The sequence below is a fragment of the Wolffia australiana genome, chromosome 2, assembly GCF_029677425.1.
Source record: "Wolffia australiana isolate 7733 chromosome 2, ASM2967742v1".
Classification (NCBI taxonomy): Eukaryota; Viridiplantae; Streptophyta; class Magnoliopsida; order Alismatales; family Araceae; genus Wolffia; species Wolffia australiana.
In genome coordinates, this window is record NC_135836.1 from 14,950,481 (window position 1) to 14,973,611 (window position 23,131).

General features: G+C 39.2%; 1 protein-coding gene and 1 long non-coding RNA gene across 3 annotated transcripts; one reads left to right on the forward strand and one right to left on the reverse strand.

Moving 5' to 3' along the window:
• Nucleotides 1-2,074: 2,074 nt before the first annotated feature.
• Nucleotides 2,075-8,409, forward strand: LOC144715369 (uncharacterized). Its single transcript, XR_013584603.1, has 2 exons — nt 2,075-2,922; nt 8,121-8,409. It is a non-coding gene; the product is annotated as an uncharacterized LOC144715369 (long non-coding RNA).
• Nucleotides 8,410-19,648: 11,239 nt separating this feature from the next.
• Nucleotides 19,649-22,772, reverse strand: LOC144716956 (Alpha-L RNA-binding motif/Ribosomal protein S4 family protein). 2 transcript variants are annotated; one of them, XM_078592245.1, is made up of 5 exons: nt 22,573-22,588; nt 22,341-22,448; nt 20,761-21,345; nt 20,486-20,560; nt 19,649-20,053 (listed from the first exon to the last, which is right to left on the reverse strand). In XM_078592245.1, the coding sequence occupies exons 3-5, from the start codon at nt 20,985-20,987 to the stop codon at nt 19,822-19,824; spliced, it is 534 nt and encodes a 177-aa protein (XP_078448371.1). In that variant the 5' UTR covers nt 20,988-21,345; nt 22,341-22,448; nt 22,573-22,588; the 3' UTR covers nt 19,649-19,821. The 2 variants fall into 2 exon arrangements, with proteins under 2 accessions (XP_078448371.1, XP_078448370.1); XM_078592244.1 differs by lacking the exon at nt 20,761-21,345 and having other exon boundaries at nt 22,573-22,772.
• Between the last annotated feature and the right edge of the window lie 359 nt (nt 22,773-23,131).

The window sequence follows — 23,131 nt, forward strand, 5'->3', positions numbered from 1 at the left end:
AAGGAAGCATACCGAAATCCATCTTTTCTTGATGGATGGAAGTGGATCTTCTGAATCCCAGTAGTGGAGACTTGTTCCTCTTGGTGCAGATGGGAGTGGGAACTTGATCCAGGGACCACCGCCATTACCATATGGGTATTATAAATCTCCCATCAACATTCTGTAACTGACTCAGTTTCTATACATAAATACTCCGTAATATTATGAATAATGTGTTAATCCCAATCTTTATAAAATAAAATCATATGGGATAATTAATACTACAAATAACCATAAATGTACATTAAGATATGCCTTAACGTGCGAGAATTGATCAAACAAGGGAGGATAAAATGCTGCTTAACTCTAAAGGTCCACCATTTGGATTCCATTGTATGACCCACAAATCTGGTGCACATAAGATCAAACCAGGCTAGCCAGTGATTTCTAGGTTCAATTAAAGTAATTTTTAGAAAGGATTTATCATAAGCCACCGAATATAGGTCGGTTAAGTCCAAAAATACAATATCTCCATTGACCTTTCTCTATAGTGGTAGATTGAACTGATTCAATATTTCATTTTAGCATATTTTCCTTCCTAATCCATCCATGTATCTTCCCATCTAATAAAACTGATGGAGTGTGCCAGCTTGCTCCCTCGGAGTCGTCTTCAGCTCCGTCATTCTCGTCATCAAGGCGTCAATGAAGACACCGGGATACTACAAATATCCCCGGTGCAATTACGCTCGTATCTTTGTCGAGTTTTGGTTTCTTTTCTCCTTCTTCGTTTAGTCTCGTTGATGTTTTTGATCTTGTTTAATCATCTTCTTCGTATCGTGATGTGTCCGTCGTGCTTTCCGTAACCGTCCGTTTTATGTTTTTATTTTTGTTTAGTTTAGTTGTAATGGGGGCCAATTATATAAGGCCCCGTAATGGACTATTTCTCCTCCTCCCCTTATGGACCTTCCTGGGGCCCATTTGACTCCCCCTTTATAGGGGAAGAGGTGGCGCCCTAGAGAGAATACAGACCAGGTAATAATTTTGGGCAAATACTATGAAAGAGCCCCAACTTTCACTTTTGTAAAGAAAGTAGCCCGAGCTTTCAAATTTGTAAAAAAAATAGCCCGGACGAATGAGACATCGCCACTTGGCGTCCAAATTTTTTCCCACCGCCGGTCAAAGGATGACGCGGATGCCACCGTGGCGCCTAGGTGGACTCCATGGTGGCATCCACGTCACCGCGTGACCGCGGACGACGCCGTGGTCCGTCCGCCCACGCCGCCGCCCGTCTCCTTCTCCCGCCGCCGGCCGAATTCGTCCCCCGCCGCCGCCCGCTTCCGGCCTCCGCCGCCCGCTTCCGGCCGCCGCCGCCGCACATTTCCGGCTGCCGTCGACGCCGCCCGTCTGCCGCCGTCGACGCCGCCCGTCTGCCGCCGCCGACGCCGCCCCTCTTCCGCCGCCGTCAACGCCGCCGCCGTCAACGGCGGAGGAAGAGAGGCGGCGTCGACGGCGGACGGAGAGGGGCAGCGTCGACGGCGGAGGAAGAGAGGCGGCGTTGACGGCGGCGGAAGAGTGGCGGCGTCGGCGGCGGCAGACGGGCGGCGTCGACGGCGAACGCCGGCGGGCGGCGTCGGCGGCAGCCGGAAACGCTCGGCGCCGGCGGCCGGAAGCGGGCGGCGGCGGGGGACGAATTCGGCCGGCGGCGGGAGAAGGAGACGGGCGGCGGCGTGGGCGGACGGACCACGGCGTCGTCCGCGGTCACGCGGTGACGTGGATGCCACCATGGAGTCCACCTAGGCGCCACGGTGGCATCCGCGTCATCCTTTGACCGGCGGTGGGAAAAAATTTGGACGCCAAGTGGCGATGTCTCATTCGTCCGGGCTATTTTTTTTACAAATTTGAAAGCTCGGGCTACTTTCTTTACAAAAGTGAAAGTTGGGGCTCTTTCATAGTATTTGCCCAATAATTTTTTAATTGTTTTTTCTTGTGTTACTTGGTCTCACCGTGAGAGAACGAACGAGAGAAGAAGAGGAACGAGAAGAAGAGGACCGAGAAGAAAAGGATCCAGAAGAAGATCGAAGGGAAAAGAGGGTTCAAGAGGTTCTGCATGGGGGAGGAATCGATTCCTTCTGGATCAACCCCGCGAATCCCCCCCCCCCTTCTTTCATCGATTTTGGCCGCCCGTTGCACTTATGGCTGCTGTCTGGACTACTCGCAGCTTCGGCCAAGGCGAACGGTTAACGTCGCTCGACCCTAGCCTAACCCCTCCTTAAGTCATGCCCATTCGGTCAACTGCACGAAGGCGCCTGTCTTGGCATCTTCTGTCGATCGTCGAGTCAATACAAGAAGACGACGAATCGACTTCGGTGCTGGGAATCACCGTTCGGTCAGCACTAAATCGTGGACCTGCTGGAAACATTTGACATCTCCCACACGGCGCTCACCGCTCGGTCAGCTCCACGCCACATGGACTCTATACCGTCGTGCCATTGCCCTGGCCATCGTCCTACGTGAGGCCGCCGTGCAGTTTGACCGCATCCTGCTCGGAGTAGCTGGCAGTTGACGCGTAGAGACGTTGGGAGAAAGCCTTGCATCACTGCGCCCGCCCTTCGGTGCTTAATGCTGCAGCATTGCTCCTAATCCTGTGCCTCCCCGGCGTCGAACTCGCGACTCTCATCCCAGGCACGTCACCCACTGCTGACTTCGACCAGCCTATGGCGAATGGTCGTTCGACTCACGCGGCCCAACCAACAAGACCGTGTTTGCCGATCCATCTCAGTCCATGCATCTACGGCCGCTGCTCTAGATCTTCTCGACCTCGCCTCCGCTGCGCATTACTGCCAGTCGAGCCACGCAGACTCCTCTCCGGCTCCTTTCTGCCCGCAATCCGTACCGGCTATTGCAATTGACGAAGATTGTGACATTGAGCATCTCATCGACGAGGTATGTCGTCCTCCGCTTGCTTGTTAGATTACCTCTTGTAGTATACCATTCGATTGCCTCCACCGCACTCAATCTAGAGATAGGTGAGAGAGAAAATTGAGAGAACACTACGAAACTCGAGCGTCTTACAGGTACGGGTTGAGCCCGTCCATTATGTGCGAGCCCCTACGGATTGATTATGTTCGGTGCCGTAGACGTCGTCATCCCTCCAACGAGGGTCAAGAGGCCAACGCTGTCGTCACCCAGCTTTCCCTTTAGAGCTCAGAGTTCGACACACCTCCTCGAGTTAGAGCCTGCAAATACAACCACGTAGGACGCATCATATCATTTCGTAGTTACATTCCCGTAGGGAATTATCCGTTGGACGACGTCAACGACGCAGTCCGACATCACTATGTAGGCAACCAAGCTTCACCTCGGTACTGACCGGACAACGTCCTAGACGACGTCCGGTGTCAAAAATTCCATCAAAATAATGACTTTTTTAAAAAAAGATATTTGTAGAAACCTTAGACTTAGTGTAAGAAAATAATCCTAATTTTTCTAACATGGTTTTAGGATTAAAATTTTTAATGGATATTTTAACTTAACAGAAACCTAATAATGTAAAAACAAAGTTAAATAATTTTACTCTATTTTGTGAATTGAAATTGGAATTTTTGGCAAAGATTTATCAATAGAGGCACACTTTTTTGATTTGTGACTTAAAGAAAATTTACTTTGGAATCAAGTTTTCCCCTTTAACCAAAAAAATATAATTAACACTGGTTTATTTAACAAAATAAACCATTGTATTCCTAAAAAATATTCTTTTAATTAACTAAATTGGATCCTCAAAACTGTTGACTAAAACTTTTAACTTAAATTACCTATATAGATATCTAAATGCACAGATTCATTTTGCGAGCTATTTTGTGAAATTCAAAATTTTCCACTATAGAGTATCTTTGTAGTAAAAAATAAATAATTTAGGCCTATTTATCCCACAGCATATAGTTGATGGAAATATATGTGGTCAACAAGCCAATCACACATTCCACATTTTGTTCCATATTCATTTAAAGACATATTCATTATAATGCGTGTGTGATGCTTATAATGAAGTCCATGAATATATGATCTGACTTAGTGAATTATTATGAGATCTTAATACGAAGATCACTAGTCTTTAAGCTTGCGTTCTAAGCATTCTTATTCAAAGGATACTCAACAGGAACATCAAATTATCCTGATAGAATACCACTATCTAGCATCACTCATATGATAAGTATGGCCGGTTCCATAGCCATTAGTTTAGAGAGACTAAGGAAAGATAGTGAACTTTATTTAGTAGAAAGTGTTCACTGAATTGACCTGTACAAATACCTGAATGGTATTATACTGAACTGTTAATCAGATTGATTCATGCCACAATTGTATAAGTGGTCCTTAGACACGAGACACTAAAGATGTCTTGTGGACAAACAGTTGTATTTTTATTGTGATCTATGTGTCCCTAATCATGAGATCCTAAATAGTCTTAGTTTGGGTGCATCAAGAAGTTTACGAAGATGATTGAGTGGTCAAGATAGGATCGAGCACCCTCAGCATAAGAGGTGACAGCTCAAGGAAGATGATGCAATGAAGTCCCTATCCAAGGTAGTGAAATATTGGGAAAAGAGTTCTACGATGATTTCAAAATGCATTAGTACTAACTCGGATGACCGATTAGGGTTTAACAATTGACCATACCCTAAAACGTACTACGAGCGTTAAGTGGATGAGGGACTATGCATACAAGGTCCATGAGTGAGTCGATACACACTCCTTTGTATCTTCAAGAGCACGAGATGTAGTTTTGCATCCCACGTGTTGGAAACTTAGCCTATCAATTGGGTTAAATCGATCCGGCATTAATTAATTTATATGATGATATAGTTAATTAATTTAGATTTCCAATAAAGTTATTAGAAATTGGAGCCATTAACTAGACTGATATATAGACTTAGAGGGTCACACGCAAATGGTCTTTTGGATGTCAAAAGATATACTTAAGTTTTTGGGGTTTTGTGAAAAATACCTACTAAGTTTAAATAGGGGAAGGCCCTAACGAAGTTCACTCAGGGGTCTTTTCCTTCTCCCTTCTCCCTATTGGGTCATGTGCCTTGGTTAGTCCATTCAAAACACAATTCCATGGATGCGGAAGTATGTTGATCGATTCATAGTCGATTTTTAAAATCAAACATTGATTATACCTTTTGGGGAACTCATTCCACCCTTGAATTTACCGCTCCGAGATTGTACTTAAGTTGTTCACGTGTCTGGCCTATAGAAGTATCCATGCGATCACTCGGCGTTAGATCTCCATATCTTATTCCTCAACTCTTCTTAAAAATCTAGAAGATCTTCTCACCATGAAGACACTCTTCTTGGATGAATGAATTAGAGAATGAAGAAAAGGAGGGGCTCTCAAATCTAGCTAGCATGGATGCTTGAAAATGAGAGCCCTTTCCCTCTTTATATTTCACTTAAGGTTTTTTTCAAAAACCTAGAAAGTAAAATATATCTACTAGTGCCCTTATGACCTTAAACGTGTGACCCTCTAGGTCCATGTATCATTCTAGTTAACAACTTTAGTGGTCTAATAAAAGTTATTGGCCAGCCTTATTAATTAACTATATCAACATATTGATTAATTAACTAAAGATTGATTTAACCCAATTAATAGGTTAAGTTTCCAGCCCGTGGGGTGCCAAGCTACGCGTCATGCTCTAGAAGATACCGAGTGGTGTTTGAACTCTCTCGTGGAACCTTTAATGTCATCAATTACTCTTATATATAATCCATCACCCGCGTGAGACTCTTGAATGACTTAGGGTATGGTTTATCGTCAAACCCTAATCCATCATTTGATTAATACTGATGTGTAACGGGTATTATTGGAGAACTCCTTCTCCAATATCCTCACTACCTTAGCCAGGGATTTTTTTGCATCATCTTCCTTGAGTCAATCTTATCTTATACTGATAATAGATGATCCCATCTTGAAAGCTCAATCATCTCCGTAAGCTTCTTACTACATATGAGTTATGACTTGTTTTGAAACCGATGATTAGAGGCTCATAAGTTGACGTAATACGAAGAGCGTGTCGGGATCGGACGGCTCGTATTACGTCACAAGAGCAATGGTGAGTGAATTCGTAGTTAATCTTATGGAATGAATGTCGATTAGAAACCCTGGGTGAGCAATAAGAGACGACTACGAATGAGGAGGGAAGATCAATGACGTCCACTAAGAAAGATATTGTTCTGATTAAACTCCCAATGACCCTTCAAGACCAAATACAACGTCTACGAGTGAGGGGCGTTTGACGGTCCTGAGTTGTCCCAAGTCTAAGGATCAACGAGTAACCTTCTACCGCAAAGAAGTCCTATCTCTCGACATGGTGGTTATCCAATAGCAATTATCGTAGTAATCCAAGGCAGAGGAAGAGATAGCGGGAGACGGCACTGCAACAGTTAATGATACTGAAAATATGATGGGGAAGACGAGGAGATACCTGAATTGATGGAGTCCACGGCAAGAAATGATGTCTCGACGAAGCCGAAGGCGATGGGAAATTCCGTTGACGGCGAGACAACAACGGAGAGGAGCCGGTGTGCTGTTGGTCGACTCAGCACGGAACGGGAAAGAGCGAGGAGGCCCTGAGTTCCGATGCGCATGTAGTGGGTGAGGCGTGGGCACCGGCGTCGGTGGAGGTGGCGCAACGGGGGTGGAGGATGGGTTCTTGGCTTGTAACCACCCCAAGAACGTCTCCGGATGGTGGCTTGCGTCGATTCTTGGAACCTCTTGTGCGGTAGATGATCAAGAATACCAAGAAGGTGGCGGTTTCTTGAAATCTTGGTCGTTCTTGAGTGGTAGTTGATCAAGAACGCCAAGAGGGTGGTGGTTTCTTGAAGAATAACCACCCAAGAGCCCACGAGAAATGGCGGCTTCTTGATCTGTTGGAGGATTCTTGCAGGCAAGATGGCTGGATCTTGGTGGTCGACGTCGACGGCACATTCCCGGAGTGGTCTCAACGAGGAATGGCTGGCAACGACACCCCAACGTTGGCCCTTCTTGAATCCTCAAAACAACCTCGGAGTGCCTTAATGCTCCACGAGAAGACGATTCTTGAATCTTTAACCCTCAGCCTCGGAGTAGTCCCAACGAGGACGGTTGAACACGACGTCACGGAGTAGTCTCGACATGAAGTCGCGGGCTCTAATCCACGGAGGAGTCTCGACGTGGAGCGAGAATAGCCACTTCTCTCTACACTCTAATTCCTATCTACGCTAGATAGAACGATGAGACAACTTTCGAATTTTCTTCAACAATTGCCTGCCTTCACTTGGGCATGCTATCCCCTTATATAATGAGGATAGGTTCCAAGTGAGGTCGTGGAGAGGGCGAACCGTCGTGAGACGTGGTTCGGCCTCTCTTCAACGGTTACAAGCAAAAGGAACACAAATTAGAACCCCAAGCAAAAACATAACATGGGCGAGGTTCAAAACACCGGCCCAGCCCGTAAAATCCAAGAACGAAAATTACAACAAGAAAAAGCAAATAAAATACGAAGATAGAGGATGCTTACGCGGAGTAAAACTCCTTGTGGCAACCATCGGCGTGAGCAGCCCGGCGTGGTTGGACCCGTCCCGTCTCGGTGTCAGCTGGATGGTCCCCCATCATAAGTCATGGTCAAAATGTAGTCGTCCATTCACGAGATGTCCTCGGTGCCTCAGGTCAGTGGATCACTTATACAACCGTGACATGAATCAACCTGATTGATGTTTAGGTATAATACATTTCAGGGATTCGTACGAATGAATTCAATAAATTCTTTCTCCAAAGAGCACCCACTATCAGTCCTTAGTGTCACCACACTAATAGCCATAGGATCAGTTAGTTCTATTTTATTTGGATAATTCGATGTCCGTCTTGACTACCCATTGAATAGGAATATTTAGAATACATGTTTACAAACTAGTGATCATTATATTATGATCTCATCATAATTCACTATGTCATGGCACGTATTCATGGACTTCATTATAGACATCAGACTAGAATAATAATGAACATAAATATGTTACTCAATGAACTTAAATAAACATGGTGGTGCGATTGGGTTGATGGCCACATAATATCCATCACTCCCCACACCTCATCTCCACTCCAGATGCAATCGAGATGGCGTAACGACGACAGGGGAGATTGAACGGAACTCATCAACAAGAAGGAGGAGATTTGGCGTGACGATGACTATGTGGATACGTCTAGAGGCTGCATACTTGAGTAGCTTGACTCATCTCACTCTGGGATCCAAGAAGTCACAGATGTGTTCTGTGCACTAGGTCTTCGTTTCAATGATTTTAATGATGTCGTTACGATTTCGCTAAAGTCTTATACTGCAAAATGTTATGTTTTCTTCATTCATATCAAGACCTGAAGAATCTAACAATACTTAATTCCACCATTTCTGATAATAATCACATCGGTTCCCATGAGAAGAGGTATATTTCCTAGTTCCATTATTTTAGATATTTCAGAATCACATCGGTTCCCATGAGAAGAGGTATATTTCCTAGTTCCATTATTTTAGATATTTCAGAATCATATTATGATTTAAGTATTTAATTTCTTTATTTTTTGAATCTAATATTTAAAATATTGATGAATCAGAAGAATAAATACAAATATTACTAAATGATCATTATTCCCTCAATCTAGTTATCTTGTATCTCACATTATTTTCTCTAAAAATTCAAAACATTTATGTTTAGTTATTTAAAAAATATATTAAAAAACTTTATGCATCTGTTTAATTATATTTTTTCCCTCCCAAAAATGTATCTCCCTAATTTATATATAGCATGGTTAAATAAAATTATTTATTACTCCAAGTGTATTACTTGTATTAAGTAATATTTACTTCAAATATAAAAGCAAAAACAAATGATTTTAAAGACTCATGTCAAGATCTATATATATACATAATTTGAAATGTATTAATTCTATAGTGAGTTATATGATTTCCTTATTTTATAGAATGCCAAATTTAATTACAAGTCTTTTTTGAGAGTTAGTGGTTTCGGGACAAAATTGACATTTAAAACTGATTGGATGGTCCTGAGTTGGTTGATACTTATGAAAGGGTAACTAAATGTATTGGTGGGTGAATGGTTGAGTGCCACTCAAAAACCATTGGTTAACCTCGGCATTGAACAAATTCTATTATTATATCGGGTCCACTAGGAAGCCAGAAATGAGGATTCTAATATTTTATAAGGATGATAGTTCCCTAATAACTACAAAGTAATTAAGATTCAAATCCAAACATAAATTTTATTAAGTAACTTAACTCTATTTAAATTAAAATTAAAATTTAAGTCTAATATATATATATATTAATGATTTTTATACATTTTTAAAAGTTAAGTAAAATTAAGCAAAAATATACTTGTGAAAATAATCTTAAAGTAGATACATAATATTTATTTTATTTTTTAAATTACTTATTATATTTTGCAATATTGGGTATTTTAAAATTTTAATATGCATTAAACCTAATTAAGTTCACACCTACCAACACTCTTGGTAGTATAAGGCTGCACTTGACATCAATGGAGAATGGTGGTTGCATGGTGACGCAGCCTTAGTACACAAAGCTTGTAGGAATAAGACTTGAATGCACAAGCCTTCTCTACGCGAACCAGCTACATTCTGAATCCACAGAATTAGTTTCTCCAACCTTTGACTCTACATGGGGTTGTGCTTGAATCCACAAGCACTAAAGGACTCTCCAGCAAAGAGAATACTCAAAGGGGAGAAACAAGAGTTTAATCAAAATAATACACTTAAAAATGATCCTTCAAGGGTACATGGGGGCCTTATATAGGCCACAACAAGTGCATGGTCGTCCATAATGACTGTAAACATGAAAGGACAACTCAAAACATTGGAAGAAAAACTATGAAAGCTAAAATAGAGGATAAGCAGCCTGAAAGGGTTGAGCAGAGATATTATGCAGATTTTGGGGTCTGTAGAAACTTTCGGGAGATGTTTGTTTAGCTCAAGAAGATCTGGATGGGACTAAGCAGAAGATCTGCAGCTTTGACAAGTTAGTGGAGAGATATTCTATAGATTCTAGCAGAAGACGAATCTGTCAAAGGATCCCATTAGAGAGAATCTTTCAGAGGATCATGTCAAAGAAAATCTGTCAGAAGTTTTTGTGGGGCTCTAGGTACTTTTATGCATATATTATCTACTTCTAGATTGATCTCCTTCTTGGGCCACAAGTTTCTAATGGGCCTCAACAAATGGGCTTCTTGGCTACATCGCATGGACATTTGTGGAGAAGAACATTTGAATGCCATAAGACTCAATTTAGGGATTTTATATCTTATTTGTAATTTGGACTTACTCTAAAATATTTATGTAAAAATTTCCACTTTAATACTCTTATATTTTAAGTATGAAGTAAATGCTTAGGGTGATAAAAAATTAAATTTGGAATGTTTGTAAGCTAGGAATTTAAATAAATAAGTTCAAAAGTAATATATATATATCCGTAAATTCGATTGTATTAAATCAATATAAGTATTTAGGATTTATATTTAAGCATAAAGGTAAGAACTAATTTTGCAAAAAATTAATATAATTTGAAATCAAAAGTATATTTTTTGGCCCTTCAGAGTTTTATAGAATTAAGTTTTATTAAAAAATGAGTAGAAATGAAAGGGTCTCTCACAGATTTTTTTATCTGATATTTTAAAGGAAAAAGAATATTTAAAAGTTTTAATTTTTACTTTTTAAATGCCAATAAATATAAATTTTATGTTTTGTCATTAGTGGCTTTGTTTGGCGTTGGATGGGCATATATGTGTGTGTATAGAGAGAGAGAGAGAGAGAGAGAGAGAGAGCCACAAAATGAAGGAAAAGTAGGGGAAATGATGGGGATGATAATAAATATTTTGATATAGGATCCTTTAGTTTTGACTCTTGTTTCACGAGCCACCAGCACCTATTCTTTAATTTGGGACCTTAAATTTCTCTATGTTTAGGCATCTTTTTCTACTAGAAAACGACGAACACTTCAAAATATCTTTATCAATCATGTTGAACCAAGATCTTCAAGAGTTTTCTCCTGCTGATTAGAGCATGTATAGCATGAGTTAAAATTTGAATTACATTAAATAGTTCTAGAGAAGACATGATAAAAAATGTTCTTCTAATTTTTTTCCTATTTACTTGCCTTAATAACATGATAATAACAATACTCAAATCCTTAAATTCATATCAAATGCATAAAATTAGAGGCACATTTATCATGTTATATGTGTGGTCGTGACTGGAGAAAATGATAAGCACATGTGTTTGAGTCTAAGGCAGATTTACCTGGTTAACAAATCAAAAGTGATGATCAGTCAACTCGATGAACTGAGTCAACCTTGGGTCTACCAAATTAGTCCACATTCAGATAGTTATGATGGATGTATATGTGTGGAAAGCCAATCACACATTCTATTTTAATTTATAAAAACTATTAATTATAACATATGAGTGATTATTATGATGAAATCTATAAATACATGACCCAAATTGGTGAATGAATATGAAGATCATAATATGAAGACCACATATACTTACTCCTTATCTTTAAATATTCATATTCAAAGTATATTTAATAACTAAGTCAAAGTATCCACAAAAAATAGAACTATCTAGTCCCACGCATTGATGAGTATGGAAAATATTGTTGACATTAATGTGGAGATACTTTTGATAGCTAATGAATGCTCTTTAATAAAAGAGTCCAGTGAATTGATATGTATGAACCCCAGAATGGTATTATGCCAGAATATCAATCAGGTTGATTCACATCATTGTTCTATTACTAGTCCTCGACCTAAGACACCAAAAATGTCATGTGGACAAATGATTATTTTTTTATTATGACTGATGAATTCCCATTTATGGAATTTCAAACTGTCTTAGCTCAGGTGAAGCAGGAAGTTAATGAAGATGGTTGAGCCATCAAAATGGGATTTTACACCCTCAATAAGTGCATACATCTCAAGGAAGACAATGTGACGTAGTCCTTGCCCAAGCCAAGGAAATATTGGAGAAGAGATCTCCAATGATTTCCTAATACAACAGTACTAACTCAGATGACCGATTAGAGTTTCACATTTGACCATACCCTTCAGTCAATTGTAGGAGCACCAAGTGGATGAGGGACTACACGTACAGGATAACTAATGTTAGACAGGTTCCATGAAAGAGTCTATACACACTCATTTGTATCTCTATAACATTAGGTGTGGCTAGACATGGTTGTTCTGTTCCGTTGGTGCCAATTGGAGCGAATTGCGCGAATTGTTTGGATTTCCGAACAAAACAATCTTGAAAATGAACAGATCTTCGCACAGACGGCTGTGCGGTTCGCATTGTGCGAATTGTGTGAATTTTTTAAAGGGTTTTTTAAAAAAAAACATTTTATTCTCATTCTCTTTCTCAGAGTCCCACTGTCCCAGTCTCCCTCCCTCCGTCCCTCATTTTCGGGATCCCGTCTCTTCTCTTCAATCCCGTCTCTTCTCTCCATCTCTCTCGAGTCTCGATGATGGCCCTTAGACACCATCACGGGGAGAATCACCACGCTTGAAATCATCATACTTCTCCCGGCCGATTTGGAAGCTCTACTCCGAACTCGCATCTCTAGCGCCGGATTCGGACCAGGGTCAAAGTGGAGGCGGAAATAGGAGTCGGGATTTGGTACGTTTCTTTGATTCTCCTTTCTTTCTAATTCTCTGATGCTATCTTGTTCCCTTCTAACTATCTGATTCTCTCTTACTTTCTCTCTGATTTTTTCTCAATAACGCTCTTATTCTTTCTTTCGCTCTCTGTAATTCTGTATGTCTCTCTCTAATTCCCTGATTATCTCTTTCTCTCCCTCATCGTCTAAATTTCCCATCTCTATATCTGATTCTCTTCCTATTTTTCTCTTTGCCTCCCTTGCTAATTATCTGCTTCTCTGTTTGTTGCTCTCTAATTTTCTCCTTCCATCTCTTCCTCTCATTCTTCGAATTTCTCTTTTTTTATCTCTGAATCGCTTTTACGGTCTCTCCCTAATTCTCTGATTTTCTCTTGCTCTATGTCTAATTCTCTCTTCCTCTCACCCTCTCACTAATTCACTATCTCAAAATCTCTTTTCTTCTATTTTTCTCACTGACTCTCTAATTCTCCGATTTACTCTCTCTCTCTCAAATTCTCTATCTTTCTAGTTCTCTGATTTGCTCTTCCTCTATCTCTGAATCCCTCTCTCTCTCTAAATCTCTGATTTTCTCTTCCTCTATCTCTAATTCGCGCTCTCTGTCTCTCTATTTCTTCAATTGTCTATCTCTAAATCTCTATTTTTATCTCTCTCTCTAGTCCCCCAATTCTCTCTCTAATTTTCTTTATGTAATTCTCTATTTCGCTCACTTTCTAATCTTTGCTTTCTATCTCTTGGTCATTCTCTCTTCCTCTCACCCTAATAGTCTCTTTATCTCTTTCTATCATTCTCTGTTTTTCTCCTTATCTATCTCTAATTCTCTCTCTCCATCTACTTCTCTGATTCTCTCTCTCTCTCATTCTCCCTTACTCTCTGTCTATCAAATTTTCCGTTGCTCTGACTTTAATTCCCTCATTCTCTTTGTCTCTCAAATTCTGTCTCCAATTATAAGATTTTCTTTACCTGTGCAGAGCAGGAGTGCTGGTCATCAAGCTGAGGGCGCGACTCAGGATTCAACCATCGCCAAAAGAGCATACTCGGGCAGGAGGCGGAAAGCTGGTTCTGCAGCTAGAAATACCCAGCCAGAAATCTGACTAGAATTTTGAAGTTTTGGGTGAGAAGAGGGACTTCAATTTTGAAGTGAGTTATTTTCCTTCAAAAATGTGTCCTACTCTTCAAAAAATTTATGTCATACCCCACGTTTTGCAGTTGGTGGATTAAAATACATATATACTCAAGGAAATGTTCTCCACACAGTGTTTAATTTTTCTTCAAAAATTAAATTTCCCGCCATGAGGAGAGATTGCGGCCTCTGAAGAAAAATTACTTATGAGAAAAATTGCAGAATTGTGCTCTCTCTAAATTTGTGATTTTCTCTATCTCTATCTCTGAATCTCTCTGTCTCTCTCTCTCTAAATCTCTGATTTACTCTTCCTCTATCTCTAATTTTATCTCTATCTATTTCTTCAATTGTCTATCTCTAATTCTCTATTTCTCTCTCACCAGTTCCCCAATTATCTCTATAAGATTCTCTTCATCTAATTCTCTATTTTGCCCACTTTCTAATTTTTTCTTTCGACCTCTCTCTCATTCTCTCTTCTTCCCTCACTCGTAATCTACCTCTCATTCTCTCGTTATCTCTCTCTAATTCTTTCTTTCCCTCTCTACCATTCTCTGGTATTCTCTCTATCTCTAATTCTCTCTTTCGCTCTCTCTCTAATTATCTGATTCTCTCTTTTCCTCGCTTTCTCCTCTCTACTTTTCTCTCATTCCCTAACTCTGTCTCTAGTTTTCTCGTGGTCCCTAACTCCATCTTTCTCTCTCCCTAATTATCTCTTTCTCCCTTTCTATCATTCTCTGATCTTCTCTTTTTCTATCTCCAATTCTCTCTCTCCTTCTAATTCTTTGATTTTCCCTCTCTCTTTCTCTTATTCTCCCGTACTCTCTATCTATCAAATTCTCCCTTTCCCTGTCTTTAATCCCCCCTTTCTCTTCGTCTCTCTATCTCCCTATCCCTTTCCTTCTCCAATTCTCTGTCCCACACTCTCACCGTCGCTCTCATTCCCTCTGTCTTCCTCTCTCTCACTCACCCTCACCCTCTCCCTCTTCTTCTCTCTTTCACTCACTCTCTCCCTCTCCCTCTCCATCTCCCTCTCCTTCTCTCTTGCTCTCTCTCTGACAAAACTAGGAACCCTAACATTTGATTTCAAAAACACCATCTTGAATTCATTACGGTTTCGATACACCCATCATACCTTCTTTCATAGGTATGAAAACTAAAAAAATATATATTATTATTGAACAAATACCTAAATATATTATTATTATTATTATTATTGAAATCTAATCGTTCCACCCTCTAACCAAATTCTAGAAAAATATGGAAGTACACTCCGTTTCATGTAAGTCATTTTAATGTAATTAATTCTCAAAAATCTATTAAATTAATTAATTTCTTTCCTTTAAAACCAAATGAATTCAGTTATGTCACCAAATGAAATGAAATGAATGACCAAAATGAATTCAGTATAATCCCCTCATCTGATTAAATTGCCAAATGAATTCATTAAAATAGTCCAAACGTTTTTCCTAAATCTAAGTGACAACAATGACATAAACCCCCCACATATCAGGTGCCATTAAAATATAAATGCCATTATCACTAGATTCAGTGATTGTTAGATTTTTACTAATAGAATTATACTGAATATGGTGTTTTGTGACTTGTGAGTTGTGAATTAGTATAATGTCATAATAAATTAGAATATTCTTAGTATGATATACTTTGGTAGATGCATCATATTTTTTGCAATTTAGTGCATTTTATGCAATTTCCGAACAATTATGTTCTTTTCGTGCCAAATTTGTGCGTTTTGTGCAAATTTTTTCGTTTGTGCAAATTTTGTTTGGTTGTGCAAATTTTTTCATTTTGTGCGAATTTTTTCGATTGTGCGTATTTTTCCCGGCTATGCGAATTTATTCGTTTTGTGCGAATTTGTTCGTTTGTGCGAATTGTTTGAACATATGTTTGAATTTTCACACATAAAAAGAACATCACACTGAATAGACCCCTATGCGGTTCGTTTGTGCAATTTTTTTATTTGTTTTAAACAAACAGAACAGAACGACCATGTCTAGGTGTGGCTTGGCTCCCCATGAACTAGAGACTCAATCTATCAATTAGGTTGATTTGATACATTATTAATTAATCTATATGATTCTATACTTGATTAACTTGATGGTTTATTAAAGGTTATTGGGTCATTGGAGTTGTCAACTAGACTGATACGTGGGCCTCGAGGGTCACACACAAATGATTTTTAGGACATCATACTTTCAAAGTGTGGGGGTTTTATGAAAAATTTTCATTTAGTATAAATAGGGGAAGGCCTTGAAAGAAATTCACCTAAGCCAGAATTTTTCAGGGCTCTTCTCCATCTTCTCCCTTTTTCTCCCTTCTCCCTATAGCTCTTATCCATTCCTGATGTGATCAAGAAGGCGTAACAACGATGATGGACCATGAACGGAGCTTGTCAAGGTGTATGAGATTCAACATCCCAGGGGAAGCATGTATACATATAGAGTCTGAAACATTGATCTGTTAAACATGTCTCACTTTAGGATCCAAGAAATCACATATTTTACCCCTTCTGAGGTGATTTGATCATTAGTTTTGTTGATGCATTTTGATTTGATTTGAAATCTTCTGCCATTGGAATTATTTGTGTTTCATCCAGATCAAAGCCATAGAACCCAGTACCCTCTCCCCTTAGGTCCTCTCCACTCATTTGATGGGAACAATGTAACATTGTCCGTAGAGAAATAACAGGGATCATCACCATGAAGGATGAGGTTAGACATTCTACACACATGAACAACTCAAGATGTATTGTTCTAAGAACTAATAAACCATGGATCCAATCTGTACATGTGATTTAATCATAGGTTTTACATTGACATTATCATTACGTTCAGAGTCTTTCGCGACATGAATCGTTTAGATTTCATCTCAGTCATAGCCCCAAAACCCAAGAAGTTATTCAACCAAGTATCAGCTTAACTTTTTATTAAATATGTTCAATAAAATCAATCAATAAATTAAAATTTAAATGAACCTTTTTAGGATTACGTAGATTTTAATTTTTGCTCAAAAATTAAAATGGAATGCTGAATTGGAAATAGGAATTGAAGACTTTTTAAACAAAATTTTAGGGAGATAATGGAGAAAAAGTTTTGTAACAACCAAATTCCAGATCTAGAGAGAAAATTTTCAGAAATTTCTTACGAGTGAAAAATTGCTCAACATGTGCTAATTACTTTGATTCAATTGTAAGAATTTTTTTTTCATCTTGCCAGATTAAATTCTAAGAACACTTTTTTTCATCTTGTCATGAGTCCCTTTTACCTTTCAATAAAAAACAATATTCGATTATTAAGTGATTATGAAATCACAATGCCAAAATGATGCATATTCCAACGATTGGATGTATCCATCATTGAAAAAAATGGTCACATAGAAGGCAACATGTGCCAAGACAAAATTAAATCCCAATCAAACTATTTAAACTATCATTTTTTTGGGATATGCACACTAAGCTCATGCAGAATAAGGTACTTTATACTAAAAGGAGCTAGGACTGATTCTGTCTCTCAAGGAAGTAACAGATTTTTCTATTTCATAATTTCGGAAGTCTTCTTCCTTTAGAATTTAGAATTTCTATAAATTTATTGCAAAGATATTCCAAATAAAAATTTTAATTTCTCTATGAATCACTCATCATAGAATTCGGGAAATATACAAAAAATATATACAATTTAATAAATGCCTTAATTTTTTTTGGGCAAAAAACACGGTGCCGGGTATAGCCAACCCCAAGATTGTGCCCGCAGACCGATCCATCTGTGCTCTAGACGCCATCCCAGGGGTTTTTATTTATTAAGTAAATTGTTCATCGGCGTTTACATGCGTGGAGCGAGCATAAATGTCCGACTTACACGGACCATGCTCGCCCACACCCAGGGAGCAACAAAAGAAAAAATACATGAGTGATACCTAAGAAGTGCCCAGAGAAGTTCATTCGTGCCGGCAGCATGCTGGACCCCTGCCACAGTGGTGGTGCATGGAGTCTGCAGAGCTCTTCCCACCTTCATTAGGTCTCACCATGGCGGTGCGCAGCGGATACAACAATCAGGTGAGAGGGCGAGCGCTCTTGCCTCTAGTGATCCATGCAATACGCTAGTGGCGGGGGCCATCCTTCGGCAGGGAGTGATGCGTACGCAGAGTCGACAGGCCGAAGCACTCTACTGAGTGGCATCCCTGAGCTTCTTGCGGAAGGTCCTACCAAGAGAAGTAAAGAGAGGAAGGGGCTCGATTGCATACTGTGTGGTTGGCAAGAGCAATAATAAATACCTTAATTAATTCAGAAAAAAATATGAGTTGTAATTTTAATTAATAAATGAGCCCCCAGTCAAAAAATCTGTAAAAAATTCAAAAATCTAAAAAATGATAGATTGTACTTAAAATAATTGTACTCAATTTAAACCATAATAATGTGAAAGTATGCCCACTTTGATGCAGCTACTCATGTACTAAGTATGATTCAGATATTTTTTGCGTTTGAAATGGTGAGAAGATCCTTGTGGATCGCAAGCAGCATTGATTGAGCAGAAGAAACTGAGCGATTTTATATGATGGGGTTACATTGCCTACAAGCCACTCTAACATTCAGTTCTCATTTTTTCCCTCAATTCAAATCATATTGATCATTATTCATATACGAAGCTTATAATAGATTGAAGGATATGTGAAATTACAAGTGAATTATGGAGAGAGCCTAGTATAATGATCACACATCTTTAAGCATGTATCCTAAAGATTCTTCATAGTATATTCAATAAGCACATTTTAATACTCACATATAATGTGTATTTCATACTCCTGCTCATATGAGGAGATTGCTTGACGCCATATACATTTATATGGAAACACTGATAATAGATTGTAGTAAACCCAAGAAAAATCAAGTATATTCATGCGATGGTTCTAAACGTGGTTCTTACAGCTCCAACAGCAAGGACATCTGGTGGATGGATGGTTGAATTTTGACTGTGATCTGAGTCTATCATTGTGTGAATCTCATCTTGAGCATTGATTGCAGTAAACAAAACTAAAAAATCAGTCTTACCATTCATTATCTTATCATTATTGTTTTCCTTTCCTTCCTTACATAGCTGGCATTACCCATTATTAATTCTAGATTATTATTGTTTTATCATTGCTGTTTCTCTTCTACTACTCTATCAAAATTCTACTTTATATTGTGTCCTGTAGGAGATAACCTTACTCAAGTATATGCATCTATGTATGCTAAGCAATAAAAGTAACAAGTTGACAAAAGCATTATTACATCACAATAAGTTATACAAAAGGGCTATTGGTTGAAGATCCAAGCTAGCAGATGCACAATATCGCTACGACTCTGAGGCAAACCCCAATAATTAATAATAAAATGCAACCCCCTATAATTAATAATGGGAAAAGGTAAAGCCCTAGGAGTAATGCCTTGATGTGAACAATTACTCAACCAATCAAGCTATCTCCCTCTTATAACCAGCTGAACAAGGGTTAGGTGCCTTGCAAAACAGAGATCCATCAGAAACACCTCGCGAAGATATACAGAGAAGGTTGTCCTGAAATTTCTGATTAATGGGTCTTCGGGCTGATGGAGAACAAACCAGCGGACATCAACTCTTTGTTTATAACAATGTGGTACGATACCATGTTAAAATTATATCATGGAGAACCCTAGTCTTCCGCCTACACGATAAGGATTTATGCTTTTGAAAGAGGAAAAATAGTATTCACTGATTTAACCTACTATTATAACATTAAAAAATAAAAAATATATTGAGACAGACATTAATGGGCATGAAAAGATTGAGAAGATAGACAAAACTTTAATATTAAGCTCACCAAGTGCCGAAAGAATTCAACCAGCAATCTTATTTGACTGTAGGTTGAGAAAGTCGACCCATCAGGCATTCAGAGGCTGCAAGCTACTTGAGTATCCGCACAGTGGGAATTCTTCAATGAATTTAAGGTACTAGCTCAATTCATGGCATCGTAGTCGTCAAGTCTGTCGTTGTACTCTAGGATCTTCCGCTTGATCTTGGAGGAGTCGACCCATGTAATGAAGTCCTCCATATTCCTGGTCACCAGAAACGCTGGATTGGTGATGGTTTCCGGACCGACTCGAACGTGGCCCTGCTCCACATAGGTTACTGCCTCGTTCAGGTGCTCAGCAAACTTCTGCCTGACAAGCACCACAGATAGCCTGCGCCTGCATCATCAGCCATTCAACCCAGGATACTCATCACGGACATGTACAAGGTTTTCTGAGTTTTTCACTTCTTTGTGAGGTAATAATGAGAACATCCTTGACCATTTATGCGATTATGTGATTTTTTTGCGGAATTCAGCTTACCAAGGTTACATTACTTTTTTCACTATATTGAGATAAATAACAAAAAAAGATTACGTTTTTCATTCAAATTAAGAAGAATAATTTGGTTGAGACCGTAGACACCGTGTCTTAGCTTCGATGATTACACATGTAAAATGACAAAAATTAAGTTACAAAATTTTATAGCAAGAATGTGAGAATATTTAAAGTCCAAAGGATTTATGCAATCTAAGGGTAACATGCATATATGATTAAAACTGACATTAGACCGTATAAATAAGGGTTTCAAAAAATGGTGGCAGCAATTACCTGCAAAACGATGAGACTGACAGTTTATCGCAGAGAGCTAGACTCTTTCGAGTGGGGATCACACCCATGTTATACCTGAAATCAAATCCAATTAAGATAAACAAGAAAAATATGAATATATGTGAAAATTCAACATGAGATAACATGCATATTATTATCGGACACGCTAATATCACTCATAACAATGAGCAAAATAATGGAACAACGACTAATAGACAGGAATTTGAGCCTGAAATCAGAAGTGGTGAAAATAAGAATCAGACCGTCTCCAGTACCTTCTCACGACAGTTCGCAATACCATCACCTGCAGTGGTTTGGGATAAAGGTGGTTGCAGACTTTTTGCCTCATGGAGCACTGCTCCCAGAAGGATCTCGGCTGGATATAGAGGCAAAAACTAGCATTATGGAAGACAGCGGCAGGGAGGCAGAGGAAGGCAATTAAAGAGTGACTTCTGTCACAATGGATGTTGTAGGAATGGCAGAAGCTGGAGCAGTGTGGCATTAAGAAGAGGGCTGTAGGCAAGGCTGCAGTGGACACAGAGGCAGGGGTAGTGGCTGCAGAGGACGTAGAGCCCACAGTGATGGTAATGGCATAGGTGGTAACAAGAGATTCTTGAAATCCCTTCTAGAAGACCATTGCTTGCCACAAAGTTAGCACCTCGTTTGAGCCCTTGGCCTGCAGCTCCTGACTCCAGATTTGCCTCCCTATTCAAGTCAGCAATAGCCAATCAGGGATAATTGGAGTCCCTGATTGAATCAATTAGCACAAAAATGACTGTATCACTTGCATCAACTTATCTTTATAAGTCTACTGAGACTTCTCCAACTCCTAAAGGATACGCTTTTTCCTTCCTTCATTTCTGCAGGATTAGTTTTCATTGCATCCATAAGGAAATCCAATTCTTTGAAGTCATGGTAGCCATAATCGTGGTTCCAAGACATTGATTCAATCCTTCTATGAATATGTCAGAGTCCAAACCGTATTTTATATTATGGCCCATCGAGTAGCAGCCCACCAATGTAAACACTTGAAAGGAGGGTGTAGCAGTAAGGAAGGAAGAATACTGAGCATAGTAAGTGGACTCGATGGAGAGGAGTGTAGCAGTAAGGAAGTAAGAATATAGAGGATAGCCTGTGGACTCTATGGAGAGGAGCGATAACCTCACCAAAGTTTGTCATATTATCTTGTCGTGCTCGTGTTCTTTGTGAAGCGCGTGTTTGTTATCTCTCTTTATTTTTTGACATCTCTCTCAACCTACATCCGTCTCTATCCCCATCTATCTCTTCCGACACAACCCAAGTGTTTTCTGTGTGCATTTTCATTGGCAGATTGACGGACATGGGGAGGTTCTTGACAAAACGTTCCGCAGATGCTTCCAAATAAAATATAGTGAACGAAAGGTGAAAACGAGAGATCCCCTCCATTTAGCTCTATTAGGGTTTTTTATAAACGATTATTCGGTTTACTTCCATTTATATATATATATATATATATATCAGTGTGTAGCAATCAAATGCCTTAATAAGCACCTACGTATCTCGAAAATAGAAGATATATATTAATCCACAAGAAATTTCCCGTTTTCTAGTCAACACATATCCTTCCATCGATTGCTGAATATCCCAATCTCCAAAAAAGTCAATTAAATTCGCTAAGGTAAAGTTAACAAGAATATCACGAGCATAACGGAGACTATGTCTGTAATCACCGAGTTCAACAAAAGAGGAGATGAATGGGCAACAAAGGAAAATGCATCAAATTTATAGGAAAAGACATACACTCGGAAACAGAAAAAACGAGTGATTAATTTAAACGTTGAAAATACCTCTCAAACTCAAACAAGTCGATACTCACAATTTTTCCAGCAATGTATCAGTCATTTCGATGCGGTAAGGATCTCTTGGATCCATCTGCTTCAAGATATTCGTCAATTTCTGAACCGTCCGGCATATACTCGAATACCTACATTACAAATATGAAAAAAAAGATAACCGTCCGGCATTACAAAGATGAAAAAAAAACTATAAACGCCCAGAGACAAGTTGAATCCTGAAAAAATAACAAAATTCGAGAAAGAATCACATACTTTTTGTAGTCGTCTCTTTCCGTGAGGTGATACCGGCGCATAACAAGAGCCTCGCGGTGGCCGCCCTCCCTCTTCCATTCCAGAAAATTCACCTTCTTCAGGAGCTTCTTCTCGTGATACTTGAGCTTCCTCATCGCTCCGTCTGCAGAACGACGTAGCAAAACCTTCGGAAAAACCCTCTTTGTAAAATTTCTAGGGCTTGAGAAGCTTAATAAACCCACCCTTCTCAAATTAATAAAAATGTATTTTTCGGGTAAGATACTTAATGGGCCATACTCGGTAACAAGCCCATTATATTAAACATTTTACTTGATTTGGGCTTTTTCATTAAGCCCAGAAAATACGTAACAAAATAATTGTCTAAAGGATTCGGGAAAGTCAACGCGATGGAAAAACTGAAAATTCGGGGTCGTATGCTTATAATGCATCACGCTTAATGGGCCATACTCGGTAAAAAAGCCCATTATATCAAACATTTTACTAGATTTGGGCTTCTTCATTAAGCCCAGAAAATACGAAACAAAATTGTTGTCTAAAGGATTCGGAAAAATCAACGCGA

What these genes read in the sequence shown, in the direction of transcription:
- LOC144716956 (XM_078592244.1), bottom strand. Translation starts at nt 22,706, where the DNA reads ATGAGGAAGCTCAAGTATCACGAGAAGAAGCTCCTGAAGAAGGTGAAT. An exon ending in GAAAGAGACGACTACAAAAA is followed by an intron (nt 22,449 to 22,572) that starts GTATGTGATTCT and finishes TTTGTAATGTAG; the next exon opens with GTATTCGAGTATATGCCGGA. An exon ending in TCAGTCTCATCGTTTTGCAG is followed by an intron (nt 20,054 to 20,485) that starts GTAATTGCTGCC and finishes CTGATGATGCAG; the next exon opens with GCGCAGGCTATCTGTGGTGC.